The 25,915-nt window shown below is 36.7% G+C and overlaps 1 protein-coding gene across 6 annotated transcripts in view; it reads right to left on the bottom strand.

Annotated features, from left to right (window-relative positions):
* ZDHHC14 (zinc finger DHHC-type palmitoyltransferase 14) overlaps positions 1-25,915 on the bottom strand; it is a 124,409-nt gene that overhangs the window by 36,532 nt on the left and 61,962 nt on the right. For 4 of the 6 annotated variants that reach the window (XM_062640902.1, XM_062640896.1, XM_062640898.1 and 1 more), the window contains exon 2: positions 8,238-8,410. In XM_062640902.1, coding sequence (XP_062496886.1) covers positions 8,238-8,340 — 103 coding nt within the window. In that variant the 5' untranslated portion in view covers positions 8,341-8,410. The remainder of the gene's footprint in view (positions 1-8,237; positions 8,411-25,915) is intronic. The other 2 variants (XM_062640897.1, XM_062640899.1) reach the window with 1 other exon arrangement.

Here is a 25,915-nt window from a genome sequence, read left to right as displayed (position 1 = left end):
TATTTTTTATAGTTATGTTATTTAAAAAAAACGCATTGGTTTAATGATTGTTATTTTAAAGCACTCCAGCAGATACAAGAATTTGATGAGGTCAACAGAAATAATTTGTTCAGGTTATAGTAAAAAATGTATTTTTTTATTTACTTGCATAACAGTTTATTTGTCCTCATGAAATATCAGTTTGAGTTGGGTAATTTTTGATTTTTGAATTCTAATTCAGCACTAAGCTGAAAAGATGTTCTTTGAAGGGCACAGCACAACTGTGCTTACACTATTTAAAGCTTTACGGAGATGTGTATGATTCCTAAATCCAGAAAATAGGGAAGAATCTCTCATCATCCAGAGATTACATTTAGAAAAGCCTCCTTGTTTGCAGTGAAAACTTATTTTCTGTAAAACAAATTATCACAGGCTGCATGAAATGCTGAAATAAATAACTTTATTTAAACAACTGTCTACAAAAGACAATACATTTTAGGGAAGAAAATCACCATAGGAAGTTTTTGTTATTAAAAATCCTCTATAGCTGATATTAGTCACTACCACTGAAAAAGATAAATGTATTTCAACACACTGTACTTGGGTGACAACATCCGCAGTAGGCTTGTAATATTCTTAGCCTTTATATAAACTCATGGGCCTTACAAAACACACTGTTATGCCCATTTCTGACAACAGCCTGGTCAAAATAGACTTAAATTGCAAACAAAAATGTAGGTTATTAGCACCAATTGGCTATTTATCGAAAAAAGCATTTAGCACGTGAATGTATAGAGCTCATTAACAAACCAGTGATGACCAATTGATACTCATACTCAAATTAGGTGCATAATTGTAAAAAATGCACACAAAGCCTGAATTTTCTATACATGTAGCTTTCTATACTACTACAATCAGTGAATCATTGAATTTCCTAAAATAACAGTAATCTTTCACATATTCTTTTACAAAATCTTATTGTTCCTGAATATGTACATGATCATTGAAACAAAATTACTTAAACCAGTGAAGGTGAATTGTTCAGAAGAAAAAAGCTCTTTTTCCTAATGAATCATTTATGCATCCAAAACGCACAATGACTAAACCCAGTATTTTCCCACTTTTTAGGATGTTCAAAAAGTGCACTGTATTTATTTTATTTTAAAATAGACTCTGGCAAATTCTCAAAGGCAACTTGCCTCTTCTCTGGCAGAAAAGGGAGACTACTGGCCAGCCCATTATACTTACAACATTGGTTTTCTAAGAGGATTTCCTTCCGAACCTTTGCAGGGAAGTTCAAGTTCACAGAAAGACAGCAAATCCTAGCTCTCTGAGGAAAATTAATCTCAAAATCCAGGGATGAAAGCTAATGAAAGTGAAATTAACAACAACAGCCTTGCTGACTTTCCATGGAGTCAAACTTTCACCCACAATCCTACATTGCATGATCAAACCTGAAATCCCAGTCTTTATGTTTATTAACAATTTTTTTTTGGTTTTGAACAAAGCAACACGGCAAGGTCAAATGTGCTTGGATTTACTCAGATTTATCTCACCCAAATGTGCTAAACATGTCCTGGTGTTTCAGTGATGTTTTCACACTGTAATTAGCCTTCACTTGGACTGCTCATACTTGGGTTCTAATGCAGATAATCTTTTAACACATGCACTCCTTTTAAGGCACATTAAGATTAACCTTTACAGAACCACCTTCCCCAAATGAACCTCAATTTAATCACTACTTTTTATACTTTTCTAATCCATTATAGATGTAGTAATGCAAGACACTTTACAAAAGGTTAAAAATTTCCCACTAATGGGATTGCCTTTCATCCTCTCTACTCTGACACATTTTATAACTTCTCTAGCAGTGTTAGATGTTCATGCACTAGATGGGGCTCCAGCATTTTCATTACCCTACTACAAAACCCCCAAACACACAATCCATATTCTTGCAGGACCAAGGTACCTGAACTGTTTTAAGGAAGTCACCCCAAGTACTTAATGGAGATACAGCACAGTCTAGTAACCTTCCAATGTGACAACAAACTCCACCTAGATTTCTCAAATTATTACATCGAAAATAAATGGGAGGTGCTATTTAGATGAGACTCAGAGGCTGGCATTTTGCATAGGTATCACCAGGATTCTTCACTCAATCAAGCTCTTGGTTTTTGGGAGAATTTTCCTAAGATACCAATTTCTGTTTTTCAGATGCTTAAGAAAGATGATTCAACCCCTTTGGAACTCATGATGAATTATAAACATTTTAACACCTTTATCATATTAGACAAATTTGAAAAAGGAGCTGAAACCTAGCACATGCTGTATCCTTGAGCTTACCATGCAACTTTTTCTGCACAAACTTTGGTAGAAAAAAGATGGGCAGGGTGTTGGTATTGTCACAGCTTAGCTATCCTCAGCAGCATCTTGTTAAGAGCTATAGAGTTAACTTCTGTATTTCTTTACTGCAGAGCACAGATTAACCTGTTTATGAAAAGGTTATGAACACTCCACCACTGCAGAGAAACCAAGGATGACACGTTCCAGCAGAACTGAGTTATTGGAGACTGCTGCAGTCAAGCATAGCAAGGAATCAAGAGTCAAGGAATCTGACTCTACCTCCTACCACATCCACAAGAAAGAGATGGCACCTGCCCAACCCAGAGAAAGGAAAAGCTTTGAGTAAATCCACCACAGAAACACAAGGTGAGTAAATAGTAGAGTAAAAGGAAGGATCAGAAAAACAGGAAGGAGTGACCGCCAACCACCAGATACAACCAAGCAGGATTCAGCTAAGAGCCATGGAGGCAGGGCTGAACAGAAGTACAGGAAAGACAGGGCAGAATGCAAGGATATATGTACCTAGCATGCAGTGCAAATAAGAGGCAGAAAAGAGCCCAGAATGGACTCTAAACACCAGAAAGCACAGGATTCTCCAGAAATACGAACCAAAACCTGAGCAAATTTCCAGAACAAACTGTAGTAACTTCTTGTGTCTAGGCCACAATAACCAGATGTACATTCTTACAGTGCTGCCTTCTGCCTTGCCTGTCTAGGTTATTACCCAAAGAACAACTTCACTGCTCCTTTTGATTTTTATTTTTTTTTGTGTGTGTGTGTCTTTATAACCTCTGGATTATGAAAATAATGTATCTAAGCCACTTTCTATGCCAATTAGCCAGTGTTCAAATATACCTCATCCTTCAAATGGAGCCAAGAACACAGACAGTTAATTTATAGCCTGCTTATACGTCTGCCATTCTATAAGAATAGAGGATTAAACTGTACATCTAAAATTCTAGAGAGACTATTACACCACATTCATTTCAAAACCAGATACAATTAAATACCACATATATGAATACTGGATTTAAAAACTGAGGAATTTGTTTGCTGTGGTTAAATTGGGGAAAATGCTTTACTGAAGGTGTATTTAAAACATGATTTACAGAACACTCAAGATTTCACCAAGTAGTTGGATACAGTGCTGAAAAAACTGTCTTAGCAAGATAACTAAATCCTAATAACTACTCTTCAAAAGCTCACTTGCAATATCATTTAGCAGACCATCATCACTATCATCTTTATACATAATTACTGAAAAGGTAAATTCCCATTAGAAAGACCACTGTTTTACATGAAAAGAATAAGTTATCCTAGTTTTTGTTCTGAAAATTTTTTTCCCCCAGCTGCACTGCCATTTTTAGAGGTAGATAATCAGCAAGTAAATTTCAGTAGCAGCTTCAGTAATGGATTTTAATTTCATTTTCTGCCTAAGAGACTCAGTAAGTTCAAAGAAATGAACACAGAATTTGAAAAGTACTTAACAGAGATGATAGGGAACATATGACAGTACCTAGATGGATACTACTAATCTTTTCACAATCTTAACCTCCTCTCTGTCCCTTTTCAAACGCAGGTGCGAATGCCTCCCAGTGTTTAGGAAGATTTTATTTAATTTTCAAACAGTTTAAGGAATTAGAACTATGATTTTCCTGTGGCTGATCTACCAGCAACCAGCGGCACAATTCAAAACACCATACCTGCCTTTCTGTCTAAACTGATGACCCTTTTTTTCACTCAGAAAACTTCTTAGTAAGGGAAGCAACAAGTATATCCTTTACTTTAACCAGGGCTAAGATAACTTCCCTCAAATACATTTTTCTTCATACACAGTTATGCTTCAGATTTTGTTTACAATTATCCCACATTATACTAGGAATAAATTATTCTCTCAATCATTAAAACTTATCTCATTACAGAGAAAAAGAAACAACATGGATTACCAGCAGTAAAAAGCCTGAAGATTTTTCTGTAAATCCTACTTCTAACCAACTTCAAAATCCTATCCTTAGCCAAAAATGGGTTCAAAGAAATTTGTTAATATAATAAGTGAAAGAAAGATGGTTGGTCAGCAGTATTGGACACAAATGTCTTCTGTTCTCCTAGTTCTGGTTTAAATATGCTTTATGAGTGTGATTTCTATACAGTGCCCTCCTATGGTGGTCCAGCCTTTTCCTAATGAGAACTTCTGACTAGGTACAGCAGTGACGCACACAGTGCTGTTTTTCAGAGAAGGCAGAAGACCAATTAACACAAATGGGTTGGTTCTATGCATATAAGTAGGAAGGTTTGTGTGTTGTTCTGTAGAAGTGATTATTTAAAAACAAGTTTGGTACTCATTAAACAATTGTTAAGCTTTCATTTTTAAACTACTTTAAAATGCTAAATTTGTGAAAGATTAAATTTAACTGAACCATACAACACTATTTTCTTAATTTAAACTTTCTAAAGTATCACTTATGTTTTATTTTATCTAGAAAGTACTGCTTCCTTTATTAAGTGTTTTAAGTAACTCATACCACATACGATAAAGACCTACTTTTACACTTTGGAAACAGATTACATTCTGTTCTTTATCATTAGGACAACAGAGACCAGTTTGATGGCTGGCAAATTAAGATTACTTGTGTTTCACAACAAGAGGAGAAAAAAATAGGTGTGCTGGGACTGCTGGAGTGAAATAGCTAGGAGAGGTCAAGACGTCAGGCTTATGACATGTAAAGGTTTAACAGCAATCTAAGTTCTTCAAGTAAGTCTTATGAAAGGTTACTCAATTAAAATGATAGACTTATGATTTCAAATCTCTAACAAATATATTTACCTTTCAAACATAAGACATTTTACTGGGATCTCCAGTACTGAAACAGACAAAAAATGTCCACTGCTCCTTAAATATTGCATTAATAAAATTGAAAAACCCCTTAATTTAAAAAACCAGAATACTGGCGAGCTGCCACAGTAACTACAAAAGCAATAAAACAGCTAAATGGGAATCTCTATTTTGAAATTGCTCTCTCTGGAAAACTCTTAAATTTTAAAAAATTATTTATCTACAAATTGGAACACAGCTTTATGATATAAAGGAGCATTCCTTTTTGGCAACACTAAGGAAGATACCCGTCTGAATTCCATCCTCCTCCCACACATCATTCTTACAGAAAGAATAGTTTTTTTTGAGAAGAGTTGGGGGCAAAAAAGAGAAGTGAACGGAAATTGTAACTTTTCCTACACTTCCTCAAATAATTGTGAGATGTGTTTTTCCCCCAGTCTCCATCCTTTCCTTCCCAGCTATAAGAAAAATACACCATTACCCATTATAGCAACTTACTTCTATGCAGCACATTACATACTCAGTATTCAATTCCGAAAGGAGTTTGCAGTGACAGCACTGGCAAAAGCTAAAACGAGCTCCAAAACCAGCTGTCTTAAGAAATCTGCTGGCTTTCCCAACAACACAAATTTGAACTTTGGCATTTGTTTTTCACAGATCTGGATTCTGCGAATATTAAGAATTCTTCTATTACACAAGCAATGACTGAAATTATTGTGTTCAAAGAGAATTCCTGTTCCTTGGTAAAAAAACATTCCATATCCGTTTTTAATGGGTTTATTTAGAGTGCAGTGAAAATATGGCTTCACAACACTCCTCCATTGTGTATTAAATTTCTTTATGGCATGTAAGGGCAGGCCGACTGAAGATTACCTTTTTAAATAATCCAGAGTGCCATATCCAAAAGTAAGCAAACAGAAGAAATATGTATGAATTGAAATGCATCCATCTGGGATGGAGCTATCTGGGTCATCTAGGATCTAATAGTTTTCTTCCCTGTATACTATGTTCGGTACGGTCCTTGCCCAAAGCTAAGCCCCGACTGACTAAATGTAACCTTCCTGCGATGGCAATGACAGCTGACTCCCAGCTATACACAGTTAATCCAAACAATGTAAAAAAGCAGTGTAGGTCTTCTTCCTGAAATGTGAATGCCAGCAGAATACACTGGTTTGGAATGCTATACCAGGTCTATAAAATTTCCTTCCCACAAAGTCTGAGGATGCTGTTCCATGGTCATACATTTCTAAAAGCCTCAAAACCTTCAGACAAAGCACATACAGCGCAAATACAACTAGCTGCTAAATACAGCATGTTGCAAATGCATTGATTCCACTTCAGAACTCAAACCCAAACACTTTAAAAGACACAAAATAATGCTTATTACAGACACCTTTTTAGCGGAACACGTAACATAGTATAACAGCTGCGGTCAGGAACTTCCAAACCTCGTGAAAAAAAATGATCTCACTGTAGTGATGATCAATGAACTCATCACTGTATTTTGAAATCCTGCTGCTTTTTTGAGCTGTATCAAAGATAACACGTGCTTCCAGAAAATAAAACAGCCTCCAGCACCAGTTTTCTGAAACTAAGTCCTTCTGACAAGACTTTTAATCACAATTAAACCATTAGATTCAACCAACTGCTAAGGTAGTAACTAAGGTAACTTGTTACCTTTTCTCTGCTAAATGCTTATTAAGGCCTAAAAGAGTGAATACAAATACCAACTTTTTTTGTTCTACCTTATCAATGTTTCTTTGTCCAACAGATCTCTTAAATGGAAGATATAGCTGCATGACTGCTTTCAGTCTCTTGACAGCTATGTAGTAAGAGGTCATACTGCTGTTAACATTTTGCTATTTTGACATGAATTCTTGTATCATTCCCATTTACTTGGGCATGGTTCACAGTGTGATTTAGGTGTGTACAAACTACATTTGTTTTCTGAGGAAACTAAACTAGAACTTCTGCTTCATGTGTACACCATAATATGGTGTTAGTCTAAATCAATGACTTTGCCCCTCAGACATTTTCACTAGCGCTCTGTGGAGGACATATAACCTAGAGAACCAGAAAAAAAATAGTCTGAAGTTAACTGCTCAAATTCACACTCTACAGATGCAGAAGCACCTACAACAACAGCTTTTGCTCCTACTGCATTAAATTATTTGTCACAGTAAACAAGACCTAAGACTGTACTCTAGTAGTATTAAACATCAAGGACACTGCAGGTATTTCTCCTGTGACTGCATAAACCTGTTATCTGTCTTTTCAATTATATGAGTGAGTGTTCCTCTGAAATTGCTTCAGAAATGGGATTTCTATTGACTCTCATATTAAAGCAGATGTAGTAGCCTTTAGTAAGCTTTAGTAGCTTACATAAAAATAAGCAAAGCCCACCACTGTTCATGAAGCAGTTCTGCAAACTCACCCTGTGTTTTCTTATCCTTGTAGCACACTTTAGTTATTCAGCATGTCTGTAGCTGTAGAAATTCCACAATTAGAATTTAGTTAACAATTCTCTTGATAAATGGGGCTGATTAAAATCTAGTTCACTCTCCTTTAATTGTGCTGGCTTTACTCAAATAAAAATAGTAACATTTTATTACTTTTACTGAAGAAAAATCTTCCCAAGACTGCATCAACTTATAAGACTGTATATTAACACAGAGACTTACCTAACTCTTTCACAACATGAATAACAACATAATTAAATGCAGATAAACTCTGAAGGTTCATTACATTAAAAGAGGCACAACTGTAAAACTTTTGCAATATCAGCTTTCTTGCCAAAAACACTTTAGGAAGTATTCTCTTGTGCACTACTGAGACTTCTACCAGACTTGCTGAAAAGTATTTACAGTAATAACTATGATTCTTCAAGGCCAGGATTTTGCTTACTATCTTTGTTGGTGAAGAACTGATCAACCATCTTTCCACAGGAATCACTGCAATGTCATCAGACATTACAACTCCAGAACAACGGACAAGATGGGAGTAACTCCTCCCATGAGCAGAGCAGCACACTGCCTTCACACAGTACATGCACCCTCGGGAGGAAAGTGAAGAGACAACAGACCTTCAGTGTTACCTATTTGTCTCTCTAGATCTGCTGCTTCATCTGGTGTTGCACGTGGGAGGACACCAGGATCACTGAAACTAGTGCGCAGCAGGGTCCCCATCACGAAAAAGAAAAGAATCCCACCAATTGCAGGTATAGCAGGTGTAATCTTCTCTGACAAATATGGGCAGCTGGAAAAAGAAAAAAGATTAAACATAATCAATAACACAGTCCAACTTGCTCTCTGATTACCATTATAAATACATGTGAAGAATTCACTTTCTTCTACTGATACATGACTTGTCTCAAAATGTTTACTGAAGCTGAAATTTATATTTAGGTATTTACGACACTTCTGAAATTTCTTATAATCTGTTTAATATAATAAAGGTCCAAATAGCATAATAATGATCTCAATGAATACAATATTCATAAGAAAATATTTATGACAGCATATTATAGCTCATGTATTTGTTAATCTACTGCCCAATTACATAAAGTAAACTGGGGTGAGGGGAAAAGCAAAATAACCTGAAGATATTCAGCAGTAAAAAGCAATGCAATTAAGTCTATGAAATGAATTTATCATCCATCACAAAGATGGTGCTCAGGAACTTGCAGCTGTGACACATTCCTTTAATAGCCCTGATATACACCAATATTGTAACACCACTGCTAATCCTTTCTTAATCAGATTTTGTTAACTTGGTATGCTTGTTAACTAATTTACAAAGATGACTGCAAAAGACAATGCAGCACATCTGGAAACAAACAATTCGGGGGGGAGTGTCTAGGGCAACATCAACAGCCCTTTTCCAGCACAAAAGGCTCTGTGGTTATCAGACTTTCAATATACATGCAGGGCTTAAGACTGGATCACAGTTTTAGCAAATCTTCCATGTAATAAAATCAAAATGGACACAAGCACTGGAATCTAAACAACACAAAAAAATATGTCTCTTTATAGCTGTGCAAAAAGAAGGGATATGGACACTTGGACGTTACACAGTATATATCACTCTTGTCAATCTGAGTCACACAATAAGTGCTGCAGGATCATCTTAGAAAATACACAGGCTGAAGACTATGTTCATAGCTCTTATATTAAGTAGAAGTGGCCAAAACACAGAGATGGTTTCATCCTTTTCTGATATGTGTCAAAAGTCCTAAAATAAGACTAAACCCAACATAAGCTGAAAACCAACAAGTTCTAGGCCTTAGGGCTTCATCTGAAGCTTCCAGGTATCAATCAAGTTTAATTAACATCGTCTTCCTGTTTCTGCTGACTGCCTTCAATGATGATTCAGAAGTGCAAGCTTTTGCACTGCAAGTCAGTTAACCTCACTGGAATGTTCACTCTGAGCAAGTGATGACAACGTCAGTTTCATCATCCATCACTTCTGCTGACAGGATGGGGAGAGAATGGAAACACTTTTCATACCAGCTACCATGTACCAAGCTTTTATCTCGCTGCATAATTCTGTTAAATGTACTTGGCTGTTTCATTGAACACCGCGGGTTTCACAGATGCAGTGAGTCCAAGCATGCTACTCAGAGCATCATACCATCGCTGAGTGGAATTCTTCTTTCACCCTACATGAATGTTGATATTACAGGTGTAACAAGTTATGAAAGATTAAAAAGACAACTGGGCATAAAAAATTCAACAGTGAAGGGCAAGAGAATCTGTAGTTTCATATAATGAATAAACTCTTTAAATACTAGGAAATGTACTTCAAATGCACACTTTCAGAAAATATGTTTCAAAGCCCCAGATTTATGAAATCAGTTCTAACTAAAGGAAGCAGCAGCAAGACAGCTGGTAGACATAAGCCTTGCTCCCGTCACGTCAGAAAAGTCAGTGAGAATGAGCAACCAAAAAGAAGCTTTCATACCACATACATGTCCTACTGCTCAATTTATTTCTTGCCACAAAGGATTACTGAAATCAAAACTACTATGATATGCTCAGAGAGGAGTACAAATAGGCTGCAAGAACATATTTTTAAAAGGATTAGAGGGAACATGTACGTTAATGAACACTAAATATAGCACAGTTCTGCTATTCTTCTATTACATTATTCATTACACATACCGAAGAAATTGCAACTGTGATGAAGTCTGTTGACCAAATGAGCTGTATGTGTGCAAAAGGTACCATGAGATACTCTCAGAGCAGCACAGTAGGTGCAACACAGTTTAGACAGGTGCCAACACAAAAACTGCAATGGCATCTGCCTACACAAATTCTCAGTGATACTTAGAGAACAGAAACTGTAGGGCCATCATATCAGTGACACACTTTAACTGTAATTTTACAGGAAACTGGTACAAAGAACAAATTCCTGTGCTGAAAAAACTGAGAAAGCCTTGCACTGCTGTAAAGTGATGACTTCACTATAGTAAAAAAGCATGAAAATGCCTTTGCCTTGCTGAACCAAGTCCATCTGTATAAAAAAAACAACACCCAAACACTCTCAAAGCCTGTACACTGTTCACCAAAGGCAAGTGTAAGGTAATCTGCTTCACCTAAAGCTGTTTTCAGCATTTAACAACCTGTATTTTAACAACTTTGACTTGCAGTAATGTAGAAAACACTGAAGATGTTATGTTTTGCAGTAATAACCAACTAATGTTCCACCAATTAAGAAATTATTTCAAGCTGAGAAACCAGTTCTTAAAGAGATTCAGATTGTAAGCCTAGGCAGGACTATCCAATCCAGTCTGATTTATGTATGAACAGACCATATAATACTGCATCAGAGTTCAATGATCTCCATCCTTTAGGAAGGCCCAATCATTTTTTCAAAATTTTATCAATTAAATTAATAATCACAAAACCCCCAGACACTGCACAGGACTTTTCATTTTTCATTCATGTCTGTGGGGAAAAAAAAAAAAAAAAGGGGGGGGGGGGGGGGAAAAAACATCTTAGTATCTCCTGAGTTCCTAAAAAGTCCAATTAAAATGGCTTCTAATTAAAAATGTGGATTTTAGCCCCAAATTGTCAACACATCTGTAGAAATACCACTGCATATTTATATAATGTATATTTTCACACTTACACAACAAATGCGTTTATACTGCTACATTAAGTCAATGTTAATATCATTTTAAACAGCTTTAGAGTTGCTCCTTTTAGAATTGTCAAATACTGTACACAAAAAAATATTATTCCCAATATCTGCTCAAATTCTTTAATTAATTTGCTTCAATTCAGCTTGCATCCCTTCAGGCATCAGCTTTGCTCAGATGTTACAAGAAATATGTTTTCTGGATGGCACTTTCAGTGTCTTTTTAAAGTAAATATTAGCAGGTATTTCCCGACAGCAAATTTCAGAACTTTCACATAGAGGGATCCCCATGAAGAGGACAGCCCATCCACAGCAGAGAGCTCCAGAACAATCTCTGTCCTACTGCAGAGCAAGTAGTGACAAATACCTTTAAATTAGCAGTTGGTAACTACTAAATGTGAATTGATATCCTCAGTTTACATCTTAACACACAGTAAAGCAAATTATTTTAATCAGTATCTGTAATGATAGCAAGTACTGACTAGGTCCATCCCAGAAAACAGTTGTTAGAAGTATTAATTGACTATAGATCCCACTAGAAGTTGTTATTGCGGAAACAGCTTCTTCAGAGAACAATGTTTGGATTTGCACACAGCAATAAGTAAGACAACCTGAAGTTTTGAATTAATATAGGGGTTTTATACAAATCAGGCCTGCTTTTTGCTTGGCTTCTCAGCTGTTTTTGAAGCATCATGTGAAAGTCTGCATGAGCGTAGGAGGGAAATAAGTTCCAGTCTGTCACAGCTAGATAAAAATAACAACACACTGGCATTTAAGAGATAATTATCAAGTATCATCCCTAGGAATGAAGGATGCAGAAGAACAACAAAAGTAATTCTCACCACCCAGCAGCCCTCTGAACTGTGTAACCTGCTCCATGTGGCTAGTGAGATCAATAGAAAAATACACACAGTAACTGTACTGAAGAGGACACAGAGCACACACAGTCAGAATCCTACAACTTTCAACCCCTTCATTAGAAAAGAGGAGGGGAAAAAAGAAGCCTCCTTAAGGCCTCTCCTGGAAAGATGAAGGCTTTCTCAAATAGTTCACTGACAGTTGTTGTTATTCATTGATGGGAGATACAATAAATGACCAACCTATCCAGTGGGGATAATGGAGATTTGGAGAGAGTCTAACCTGCAGAGAGGCTAACCTGGTAGTTACCAAAAAACATTAGTAACAAACACAAGAGTATAAAAAAAAGACAGGGTTTTATACTTGTGAGAAATTTGAGATCTCACTTAACATTTGCTAAGATGACAGGCAAAAAGCAATAAAAGTACAGATTTATGCAAAGATGTAGCAGCTATCACACTTAATTACACTAATTAAAACAAACACAAACCAACAAAATAACCTCCCCCCCTAACTAGCTTGGCTGTCAAGCATACTATATGTTGAGCTTTTCATCAGCATGAAAATCTTTGCAGCAGGTATTTTAAGAATGTACTCTACAAGTACATTTTTTGTATATTGTTCTCTATGTAAGTATAGCTGAACCAAGTAACAAGGGAAAAAAATACTGTTCATTTCCCTACATCATCAATTTAATTTATGTTTCTGCAAGTATTGCCTATTTGATATACCAGTACCTGCTGGTGCACAGCTGATGTCCAATGCTGAGAGAGAGCGCATGCACTCCAAACCCTGGATGCGGTTCTACATGTTACAAGTTAACACCCGAACAAGACTGTGCAACTTCCTTAAACTAAATGAATGGGTTTGTTGTTTGTCCTTCCACTCTTATCTACAGCTCCTCTCAGCTTCCCCTTCCTCTCAACTCCACTACGTCACTGCTTCAAGTCATTTGGTCCCAAACTTCTTCCCTTACACCAACAAAGATGTTCATCAGGTTCTTCTGTGAGCCAAATTAGTCTACTAAAATGTATGAAGATGACACCAGTTTCTTGACTTCTCTTTCTGCCTTTTCAACAAATCAAATATGCACTTGGAAAGGAGCAGTGATATTAGCACAAAGCAAGAGAGACAGAGACAGAGACAAAACCAGAGGGAGAGGGAAAATGGAACGGAGGGAGGAGACCTCCACTCGAGCAGCTGTCAGTAGGGCTTTCATTCAGACCACTGCCTCTTGTGAAACCACACTCTAACCTTGATCTCTTTCAATTTAGAGATGGCAGCAGAATAGCCATACAAACAGATTAAAGGCAAATCAAGACTCTGGGATAGAAGAACAAAAATGGCTTATAATTTACTTTTCTAATGACAATTTACCAATTTAAATAAAACATTTAAAAATATGCACATAGACCACAACACAGACAGTGGAAGATGCAAGGATAGGCAAAATGTGAGGGACAGCAAGAACCTTGGAGGCTGCTGCCTGACAAAGACTGCAGGAAGATAAATGGGGCAAAGAGAAGGATCAGAGTGAAATAAATTTCACTGTTGTAGAGTTTGGAGGGTTGCCTCTTTTTACTTGTTTTAGAACAGAATCTCAGCTGGAGAACACTACATTTTACACTGCTGTTCGGAAGAGTGTTAATGAAGTATAAGGAGGCATAAAAAGAATCACAGAAGTATTATTTTTATAGACTGCACTCGCGGATTCAACCTGCTACAGATGACTTCAAAGGTACTGCACGTATGATATTAAAACATAGTTTTAATACACTCAGAACTGCAAAAAGAATGGTGTAAGTTTTCCAATTGCATAGCTACTGCAGAAATCAAAGTCACAGGAATTTAAAGACCAGAAGAAAAATAGTATCAGAGAATGTCTGAATGTATTGGTTCTTCAGACGGCATTTTCCACTTCCACTCCCATATCCCAGCATCCTACAACTACCTCTAAGACCTTTTTTTAAAGTTAGGATGAAGAAACTCTTAAGAAAGGTCTCACATAAGAAAAAAGTTACAAAAATAAACAACTTGCAAGTTCATCAACCAGTTGATGGCTAATTTTTCACAAGCATGCCACTGGCACACAAAAATTGTGCTGTAAATACAGATTAGTCCAAGTAATGTTATACGAAATGCTTAAGAAGATTAGGTAAGAAAGTTTGCATTAGTTTCCTACATCTGCCTGGTTCTTTTGTACAGCCTTTAAAACTCCTATTAAAATTTTCAATAAAATTAAGGAAACCACAGACTACTTCCAATGGGATTTGAAATTCACTTAAAAAAAAAAAAGAAAAAAAATTTCATTATTCTTTTTTGTATTTTGAACTATTTTTTAACATCATACACCCCCATATTTCAGAATGGTCAGTTTCAAGAACTTATTTGATAAAATACAAAAATCACTCTTCCAATACCTTGCTTAATTTCAAATCCAGAAGATGTGGAATGCTGCAAACACATGAAGACTATGGAAAACACAACAGCTAATAAATAAAAGGCAGAATGACAGCAGGAATGGAAAAAATAGGCAGGATATTACCTCCTCCTCAGTTTAATAATCTAAAATATTATGCCCTCATCATAAATGCAGATTTATTGACTGGTTTCAGCATTTAACCTTGCTTGAATGCTTTACAAGTTTATCTGATATGTTATCATACCATATACATATTTTTTTCTGTATTTGTTATACTTCTTGGGAATAACTCCACTTAAAATTAAGTCTAATTAAAAATAATTTTTAAGTGGGAACACATACAGAACAATAGTAATTATATTGTGTATATAAGTATCCCAGCCTCTACCAGCACCTAGAAATTATTCCTTGAAGCAAAGAAGATTAATATGACAAAATCACACAGATTACAGAACAGCATGTTCTTTAAGCTTAACAAATAAAGTACTTTAGAAGTTCTCTCAAACCTAGTACAAAGTAAAATCAGCTTAATGTTACCTTGAACAGCAAGAGCTCAACAACCGGTCTTCAAAATTTCATGTGAAAACCTGACACAATTTGGTCTTTAAAGACAATGTCAAAACACATGAGCAACTACCAAAAAATGAAAGACTGCAGGGACCTCTCTCTGCCCTGCTCAAACCAGCAAGTGTTCAACGGAACTCCTTGCAGCGCTGACTCCATTAAATTGTAGCGCATTACCACTGAAATCAGATTTACACCCATTGCATTTGGATGTAGGAGTGTAGAATGAAGCTAAGCAAGCAGTGTTAACTGTGAAACTGTACAAAATAACCACAAATTCCCTCCCACAAGTAAAGCTCTCAAGGGCTTAATGTAACAGATATGCAACAATCAAAGTAATAGCCTTGCGTGAACCTCCCAATTTTTACTGCAACATGAATTAACTCTAATGATCCACTGTCAAACTTCAAGGTTGGGATAGATAAAATACATTATGTGAAAAGAAACCATCTGCAGAACAGATGTGGTTACTAAAATCCTACTAGGGCAACTAAATTTTTCCTTGTTACACAGAGAATGAACTTTTGTCTTACAAAATACAATTTATAAAACTTTGACTGCACTGCCTTGGGCAGAAATTTCCAAGCATGGTAGTAAGAAAAGGGGGAATACCTATACATCAAGAGCCCGAGCCTTACCAAATTTTCCTTCTGAAAAGCCAATGCAAGTATGACTTGCATCCTCAAAAGGCAAACTCACAAAAGGCATGGCTTCCAACCACGCAGCAAATTGAAGGCTTGCTTTACTGCAATTTCTGTTCACTAATTATCACTTGAAAAGCTAAAAATATATTTGTACTTTAATTCTCTGGTTTTGAACACAGTGCAAGGTCTGGGTTCCATAGTAAAAGACTACAGATTAATGAATTCCACTTAAATGAATAAACTCACAATTTCTTTTAATCAGCTCATATCGAACACTTTCCTGTTCTGCTTCATATTACTTCCTTATTATTTCTTATTATTTCCTGTTATGTGATTTTATAACTCAACTACCAGGTTAATCCCAAGTACTTATAAACAGAAACGAAAACTGGGACAAAACAAGCGGAAATGCCTTATGCCACAAACAAGTCCCTGAAGGAGTACAAGCTTCTAGGTGATTTGCCACAGGATTCTCCAGAAATTGAAGTGTATGCAAGTATGCTGCTGGTAGATAGCGGAGCTCTCAATGAGCCATATTTTGTGTTAGTCCTGCACAATTCACAAGGCAAAGGGCTAGATGTAAAAGCCTAGCTTTTACTAAAGGACAAAGGCCTGTCAACGAAATCAATATCTTCCCCTGACCACACTCGACTGTCACCTCCCTCATATAAGCAAAAGTGAGCTGGCTAACACTGAGTTAAAACAAAGGAATTGCTCTCAACTTGTCCCCTTTTCTTAAAGAGAATATTAATATTAGATAGAATAACTTCACTCATTGTTTGATGTAATAAGTACCAGTGAACAGGTAGAGGGCAGGACGAAGTTCAACTGTCACCTCCAGAGGCATTCAATTGCTATGTGGATTAGTCATAAAATGAAATCCCACACATAGTCATAAGAGTTTAGGAATAGTAGTTCCAGTGTCTTATACAGATTTATATTTTCTTTACTGTGTCATTTTCCCTCCCTAATTCTCCATATTGTAAGTCTTTAGCATAAAACACACAAATTAACTTTAACCTGAAACACAGGTGAAAAAGTATTAAATCCATCATTTCTCAGTGGATCCCACTACAATACAAGCCTTCGCTTTTTCACTGAAACAGAGCTAAGCTTTACAGATGCAGCAGTTTCTGGGGTTCCTTTACTTATAAGAAGTGGAAAACTGATGATCCTGCCCACACTACAGCTCAAAAGTGTACATCACATTGTTATAAATATAACAACTGGGAACATAAAGTAAGCATAAAACCAAGAGTTTAACCTCCTCTTCCCCAAAAGAAGCAGAGCTGAGCACTTGCAATTCAGCAACTTGATCACCCTTCTCAAAGACCTGAGGGGCCTGTTTTCAGTGACTTCACAGTTGTACCTGAAATGGCACACTTCATTTTTTCCTACTGCCTTCTCACAGTACCATTAGAATTCTCTTATCCCAGACTAAGCATTCATTGGACAAACAGACTAACATCAAGCAAGCTACTTTAGATTGAAAAAACACCCCAACAACTAACTGGCACACATCGTGCCAAAGCAGTGCCAGCAATCTGTATCTAAAAATGAGTCAGTTTATATCTAAATAAATTCCAAGATCAGCTGGGGGCAAATCTTTAATTTCATAGAGAAAAGTAAAGCACATAGTGCTTCATCTACATAGACAGCACTACCACTACAAATATTTTGGTTGGCAATGTAATTAAAACAACTAAGAATAGCCTTTCACTGTTCTGCATTAGAACTGAGATTTGGGTGCAAGTCATGTAAATCCAGGCATTAAAAGTTTAAAAAATACCCTACACTGAAGATTGCTTCTGAATCACCAGAATTAGCAATATCATAGCATTGAATTACCTTTAGGGGTGTGTACAGAAAATATTGTGCTGTTTGAACATTGAAAGACTTTTGCCTGAATTCCACCCCCTTTGTTTTTTTATTTTAAATGAAGACATTTAAAATGCTCTGTATACCCTTTTATCTTAAACACTTACGAAACCCAGATAAGCACATGCAAACTGGAAATAGTGGATTTATCATATTATGCTTTTCTCTGTAGTTCCATGCATCACACACAAGCGCTTTCCTCTTGAGAAAGGTCACTGACTGAAATTACTAATTCCATATTCCCTTCCTGAACACCTGTATAATTCACCAAAAATTATTTGTATCATGCATCAATTCTAAAATTTAAATAACTTGTTTAAATAAGGAAAACATTCCAGCATATTTCCTCCTAAGCCAACTAAATTAAGAAATATGTATTTCAGAAAAATTCAATTAAAGGGAAGTTATAACACGTTATTTTGAAAATTAAAAACTAAGGATGAAAACCATCCATATTAACAGTTAAAAGTTGAGAGTATCACAGAAGGTTCTGCAGCAAGCTCAACAGCAAAATAATTTTCACATTTAAGAGAATTAAGTTCTTCATACAAATGTCAATCACTTAAAATCCAGTTACTTTATACTTAGCTGCTGTACAGTAACTAAACATTTTGACTGCTAATGCACAAACCAGACCTGAACAGAAGGTGAACAAAGAAATGCCCAGCTTTTACACTGTTTCTTTAAAAACATTTTATTTAAAATTTCTACTCAGTTTTAAATTTTTCATACACAAATTCCGCTTTCTCCTATTCCGTTAGAATTTTCAAGCCTTTCCCCAGTTGTGTTCTTACTGCAATTTTGTTCAGTAATTACCACAAACCTCAAATTTTAATATAAATTGAATCAGGATTTCAGGTAGGGGAGAATAATGAACACTGGGAATTACTGCTACCCTTCTTCAAAAGTATAATTTACTTCTTCAGTTTAGCATCTGTCTATTTTTGTCAGACTGCCAAAGCCTTTTAACAAAGTGTCATGAGAAGGCGAAGCAAAGCAGGGAGAATGAAGTCTTTATTACATCCATTGCAACCGTAAATTTCAAGCATTTTTCTCCTAAGGTTTTTTTACGCAACCTGTTATAGCCTATATTATATGACTCCAAGCACCATTGAAAGATCATTTCTTTTGCTACTATTTACATGGACATCTAGTAGATGTTTTTGCAAGTGGAATAACGTGATCTCTCTCCCTAAGGCAAGCCAGACGTGAAAATCAGAGCAAAGCTCAGTTATTTCATTGTTCCCAGAATATACTCTAAGGAATTGCAACACAAGATTCGCAGTCCATCTTTCCATTGTCAAACACGTTCTGCTGTCCTCCTCCCAGTTTCAGATGCCGACATGTAAACAGTTCTCCCAGACACACTTAACCATGCAATTACCGCTCTGACTGTTGGTCTGCAGTTGAGCAGTTTTGCACAAACAGAAAATTAGCAAGTCACGAAGTTAAACAGAAATTGAAATATTTTGAATACATTAAACAATTGCATAGAAACGAAAATAAAGCCAGAATTCCAGCAACAAACACAACACCACTACAGGACCACAATCACACAGTATCACAGTATCACAGTATGCTGGAGATTGGAAGGGACCTCAAAAGATCATCTAGTCCAATCCCCCTGCCAGAGCAGAAAAAAAACCCAAAACAACAAAACGCAAGTGGCTGAACAAAACATTTATATATGTGTAGTGCACCAACTCTAAATGTAAACTGGTGATGTGTAACCTATTTCATCGAGTCCTTCAAGCACTGATATCACAAGCCCCACTTTTTGCCTCAGTGTTCTGCCTTTAATCAGGTTTGCTGCTGCTTCGGCCAGTCCCTCCCAGGTTTCTCAGGCTCTCTCCCGGCTGCACTCTGATCATCAGGGAACAGAGACTGTCCAGGCCCTCCTGCCTGCTCCAAACACACTCCCTGTTTTACAGCACCAGAGGAGAGGAGCAGCCTTTACAACACCCTGCCAGTGTCCTGATTTATCTGAGGATATTGGCAACTAAACTTGCACTGAAAACCCAAGGCAACAGGCACATACCCTACCTAACCAGGAGGAAGATCTAGAGCTCATAATGCTCTGCAGCCTTTATTATTTTCTTCTAGCCCATCCTCTGATTTAAGTCCATTGTCCATGCAGAAGCTTTCCTTTCAGCTTTGCAGAACATACTACATTCAAGGAGAGGAGCTACATGTAACTGGAAGAGTGCTGGTATGTTATTTCAGGTAGTTGCGCTAAATGAAAGGATAAATGCCCAATGTGTTCTTCCTTTTCTGTGCCCTTACAAACATGACAACAAAGTTCAGATGTCAGGTATGTGATTCACTTTTCAATATTTTTCCTATATAAAGGTACAATGTAATGGGGTTTTCTAGCACTTTCTATCTACATGTGTTCAGAAAGGGGAGACCTTGATGCATCTTGCTCCTACTTACAAACATGAAGCTAATGCTCACAATGAAAAGCCAAAGTGTATGAAAGATACATGCAACACTGCAGTAGAGTAAGTAATTTCTATCTATAAATAAAAGACAGAGCAGGAGCACAAGATTCTGTTTCTTAACAGGTATAGAAAATTAGAATATTGTTCTGTTTCTTAACAGGTATAGAAAATAGAAATATTGCTCTTCTCAAAGCATAGGAGATTACTCTGCTTTACAATTGAAGTACAGAATTCTTTATTCCAATACTCTGCTTTGTTTGAAGGGGGTTGGGGAGAAAGCAATGAATAATAGCCAGTATGCAAGCAATCTTAGATCAAAATAAAGCTTTAAATCTAATTTCAGGTCCATTGAACTTTACATTACAAGCTTAAACAATATTATGTGCACTTACTCCTCCAAGAGCAATTATTTTCCCCTCTTACATTCCAAAACAAAACTTCATTTTTCACATCCATTATACCGTAACTTATTGCCTAGTGTTTCGTTAGCCTGAAGACCATCAAACCCTCAGAGGTTCACTGGTATGAAGAACACACCAAATAATTCATCATATCACTGTAAATAAGTTCACAAATTGAAGATGAAAAGCACTGCCAGGCAACTGAACTTACTGATGAAGTAAGTATTCAATTCATGCTTGATTATTTTTTAAAGTCCTTAATTAAACTAATAAACCAAATAATTATCACTACTGGACCACTTCCATTCTTTTCTTATGTTTGACACTTTGTCAGATACATTTCTGTTCTGTCCAGGGAGTCAAAGCTTCTTACTCACAGACAGAAGATTCTAACAAGATTTTGCTGACAGGATGAAAAAGGTCTGAAGGTTAGATGGTTTATAAAGAACTGACATGATCCTAACCCATACTCTATAATCTACTTTCACATGTATGTTAATTAAAATTCTAAACATTGCATTTTGTCCTAGATTGCAAATAAACATTAATATCCTTTATGTCCTAAATACATACTAACCACCTATTAACTTGTTCAAAACATGCAGAAAATACTAGGGCTGGAGGCAAATGGAAGTGAAAATGCAAGAGTAGAGAGTGCAGTTTTTCTATTCAGAAAAGCTATAAATCTCCAAATAGCATGGCAAATACAAGCTAGTATCCATTCCCCCAAAAGATTTGTAATGCAACTATCTTTGAAATGAAATTCATAGCCATGAATGCATGTGTGTCCTGTTATTGGTGTCCAACTCCTCTCAGACACTGAGAAATATTAAGATAAGAGGTCTATGAAATTTCAGTCTGTTATAGCAATGAACAGCCATTAAAAACAGTACACACCTGTGAACCATGGGTTCCAGGCTTGTGTTTCAGGCACAGTGGAGGTCTATAAACATAATTATCTGTGTTCTTACTGTTACTTTTTAAGGAGAAGCTTCCTTTAAGCCCAGTTCCCACTGTTACAGTCAAGAGCATCAGTGCATAAACAATAATATTCACAGAAAAAACATGAAACTACATTAAAACTGACAACAGAGCAATAAATGAAACAATGCTGGGGAGGGACTCTTCATTAGGGACTGTAGTGACAGGACAAGGGGCAATGGGTTAAAACTCAAACAGGGGAAGTTTAGATTGGATATAAGGAGGAAATTCTTTCCTGTTAGGGTAGTGAGGCACTGGAATAGGTTGCCCAGGGAGGCTGTGAATGTTCCATACCTGGCAGTGTTCAAGACCAGGTTGGACGAGGCCTTGGGTGATATGGTTTAGTGTGAGGTGTCCCTGCCCATGGCAGGGGCGTTGGAACTAGATGATCTTAAGGTCCTTTCCAGCCCTAACTAGTCCACAACTCTATGATTCTATGAAAAGTGACAAAAAAGTTGTTGAGATTTTTAAGAAGAAAAGGTGAACAGCAGCAAATCCTGTATTATTTTATTTATACTATTTCTTCACTGACTGCTAAATATCCAGAACAAAGGACTTCAGTTCTTTCCTCTTTTTCCTTACTGCTCTCCTTGAAGAGCTAGCACACTCCTCCTGTCAAAAACCTCTCAAGGTGTTTCTCATATGGTACCGGAGAGCTAAATTAAACCTTGAGTCTATAAATACAATTTAAACATTCATAATTTGAAGGAGTGTTTCTCCTTTACTAAAGACTGAAGTGAAAAAAAAAGATAAATCTCCACGCTGAGGAAGCCAGCAAGAGTAAGTAAAGTATAAACAAAAGCCCTGGCAGCATTTCTGGCCAGAAGTGGCCTATGATGATTAAACTGGTGCAAGAAAGTGTCTAGAGTAAAAAAAAATAAATTGAAAATATTTTGGAAATACATGTCATAACTCTCTCAGTTAAATCACCCAGTTGTTACTACAACCCTACATCGCAATCATCTCTATTTTGTATATAACAGTACAGCACTCATGCTAAAATTAGCTAAAACTATATATTATTTCACAAGAACAAAGCAACATTCCTTATTTTTTGACCTACTCTGCACTCAGATGCTTGTAGCTTAGCCAACCCTCTGCAGCTGCTTCAACACCATGCCAATGCCTCCACTTCCTCAGCCTTTCTATGCTTAGGAAAGAATCTCTGGAGACCTAGAGAGTATTGCACAAACAATACTGTGTCCTCTAACTGTTGCTAAATACAAAATCCCTTTTTGCTTCTTTTGTCCCTCTTGAAGGATAGTGAATGTGTGCTTCAGACTATTTTTGGTCAATGAAATAATATTTTATTTTCTCTCAAAAAAGGGATGGATCAGCCTAAAAGAAGCCCGTTACAACAGAGGTCAGAAACAGCTCAGGGGATAGGACAGGAGACCGGAATCAGTAAAGTTGTCTTCCTGGATCAGCGAGGAATCTGTTGCATGACCTTGAGCAAAGGCAATTCACCTCTTTATTATTCCTCTGCTTTTTGGAGCGTACACCTGTCGAGGACACAATCAAGACAGAATAATTATGTGCCAAACTCTGTACGACTATTAACCCCCCGCCCCCCCGTTATACACTTTTACTGTTTTTTTTTTGATGCCAGTGAGCACTAATGATAGTCTTGGATGCTCTACTGTACAAAACCACCGTCTATACAGCAAGCAAATCAGCTGGAATCTCTAGGCAATGCTGAAATACAAATAATTACCAACAGGATAGACAGCTTGGCTTACACAATACAATAGGGGAAAAAAAAAAAAGGAGGACTACTTAAAATAGTAACTCCATATGGTACTATGCTGATTATTAGTTGTCTGATTAAAAAACTACTGCAATTACAAAAAATTAAAATATACCAAAGCAGAGGTATTTCAGCCTCTCCTAAAGAGAACGTTTGTCCCTTATACATTTAAATCTTGTTTTCTAAAGCTACAATTTTCAATTTTAGGTAAGAACTTAACTGTTTTTTAAAAACAGTTAGTAGGAACCTGGTGTTGACAGATAACGTTAGCAACGGTTTCTTTCCAAATACAGTCAAGCACATGCCTGTGAAATTTTAGACAATAATTCTGAGGAAATGACTTTAAAGTCCTGGGGAAAAAATGTTTCTTGAGATACCTGAATTCCCCTTTTTTCTGTAAAGTGAGTGATACTGAGAAACATGTGTGAAGAAAATATCTTCATTTAAAAAAAAAAGCCTTAGACTGCCTGGATTACAGCATCTAAGCCTTGAAGCAGTCAGGTACTAGCCATTTGCCACTGTGAGGAGTAACAGTAGTTCATGCAGGCCAAAGTGATATCCCCACCAACATCCTGAGAGTGAGTAACTTTTTGTTGACAGTGCCAACTGAAGCTCCTCTTCCTATCAGACAGCCCAGTCATTTCCACCCGTGCCTTGTGCTGACATAAATGTTCCAGGTAATGAGGAAACAGACCAGACTGACACACTCCTCAGGAAAAAACGAAGAGCAGAAAACATGCTGGAGAGAGAAGTGAGATGGTGGTCTGGTTGTTTTGAAAACTCTTGAGTTTTCATTGTTCCAGTATTTAAAGGGTGGCTACAAAGCCTATGAGGACTCCCTTTTTACAAGGAGTCACAGGAAAAGATGAGGGGTAACAGGCACAAGTTACTCCTGGGGAGATTCCTACTGGACACAAAGTTTTTCACTATGAGAACAATCAATCATTGGAATACTCTCCCCAGGGAAGTGGCAGATTCCCCAACACTGGACACTTTCAATATTTGCTGTGAAGGATGCTGGGACATCTAGTCTAGGTTTGCCTAGAAAGGTTGCACCAAATGATCCTTGAGACCTCTTCCAATTCTATGATTCATTGTTTAGATTTGTCTGTTTCTCATTTTAATTATTAATAAATAGTTGCTCACCAGCCGTCAAAGATCCAAAATCATCTTCATTTAAACTGTAAACACAGCTACAAGAGAGAAAAAGACTGAAATATTTTTAGAGAAAATTAGACGCCGTTACTTGAGACACACCATAGGGCTGACTCAAACCTGACAGCATAATTAGCACTGTGCAGTGTAAGTTAAATCTATAATCTCAGCAGTATTCTACATAAAATACTGAACCTGCAAGAAATCAAATAATTTAATGAAAAACTTTAAAGGAAAGCCACAGATGTTTACAGATAATATGACGAGGCATTACTAAGCAGTACTTGCTGCCCATTTGCATTGAGATGACTGATTAAAGAAACAGTCCAAAGCACCTGAAAATACCTAGCCCTTTGAACATTTTACTGTTGAACTCCACAAAATTGTACATACGTTTTCAAAAAGAAACTCAATTCCACTCAGTCTCTTCAAAACATAATTATTTAAGTTTAAATAGGTCAGGTAATTCGCAGAGGTGTGTGAACTACATTTACAAACCAAATTCTACCATTGCCATCATAACAACAAAGCAAGTTTTACTTTGCCCCTTACTTTCTTTTGTTGATGTTGTTATACAGCAGGCCTCTGATTCCTAGATACTGAAAAAACTCATAGGAGTTGTTGCTAGTTAATATAAAATTTGTTTAACCTGGAATTTCCTCTTGTGTCAAGCAAAAATATTTGCTCCAAGATGAATTTACCTAGTAGAACTGAAATCTTGGAGCAAAATGACAGTTAAATTAGAATTGGCAGTTGGAATCGATACATATTCTCCACACTACAGTATATCATTATTACTGATACTTCAATAACTAGACAATTTCTAGGCCTCATTAAATTATAAATACTATGACTCCATAGGTGAAAAAAATGAAATAAAAAATTCCTTACATTGTCAAACTTCCCTTAGTTTTTGCTTCCTTTCTTTAAACCTTGACTACAGACATTTTGCACCTTCAATCTGCAAGAAAAGCTCATCTCCAAGTCAGTCACTCTGGCATTTACTATCAGAAGTCTTTACTTAAGAGACTGGACAAATCTGTACTTGTTCCCAATGCCTGTATGAGCTGATTAAATCAACTCCAGCAAGCACAGAATGAATCACATGACCCTAATCCAAAAGCCAAACATTCAGTATCATCTTTAAGATGACACAAACACCTCTGAATCAGAAAAGGATTAATGCTGCAGCACTGGAGAGAACTACAAATGGAGTAAGCAGTGAAGCTTACTGGCCATCTGAGGAGGAAATCACCAAAATGCCTCCCTCCAAACCCAGCTGTTGGATAATAGCTTTCCTTAGTTCAGAATCCTTTCCTGTGAACTGATCATTTCCTATTGCCAATGTTCAAGAGTCCTGAGTGTTGCCCTTCTACCCCTAGTACATAGCAGCCCCAATACATAGGTAGTAACCATAACACCAGTGCCTTGTGTTCATGGTGAAATGCATCTTACGGAACACAGCAACAATAGAGCTGTTGAGGGAAGCATCCCCAGCATCATTTTTTACAAATAAAAATGTAACCAACCT

This window comes from Pezoporus occidentalis, unplaced genomic scaffold (genome assembly GCF_034315485.1).
Source record: "Pezoporus occidentalis ecotype Australia unplaced genomic scaffold, CSIRO_AGI_Poc_V1 ctg67, whole genome shotgun sequence".
Classification (NCBI taxonomy): domain Eukaryota; kingdom Metazoa; phylum Chordata; class Aves; order Psittaciformes; family Psittacidae; genus Pezoporus; species Pezoporus occidentalis.
This window is presented reverse-complemented; position numbering and strand designations above follow the sequence as displayed.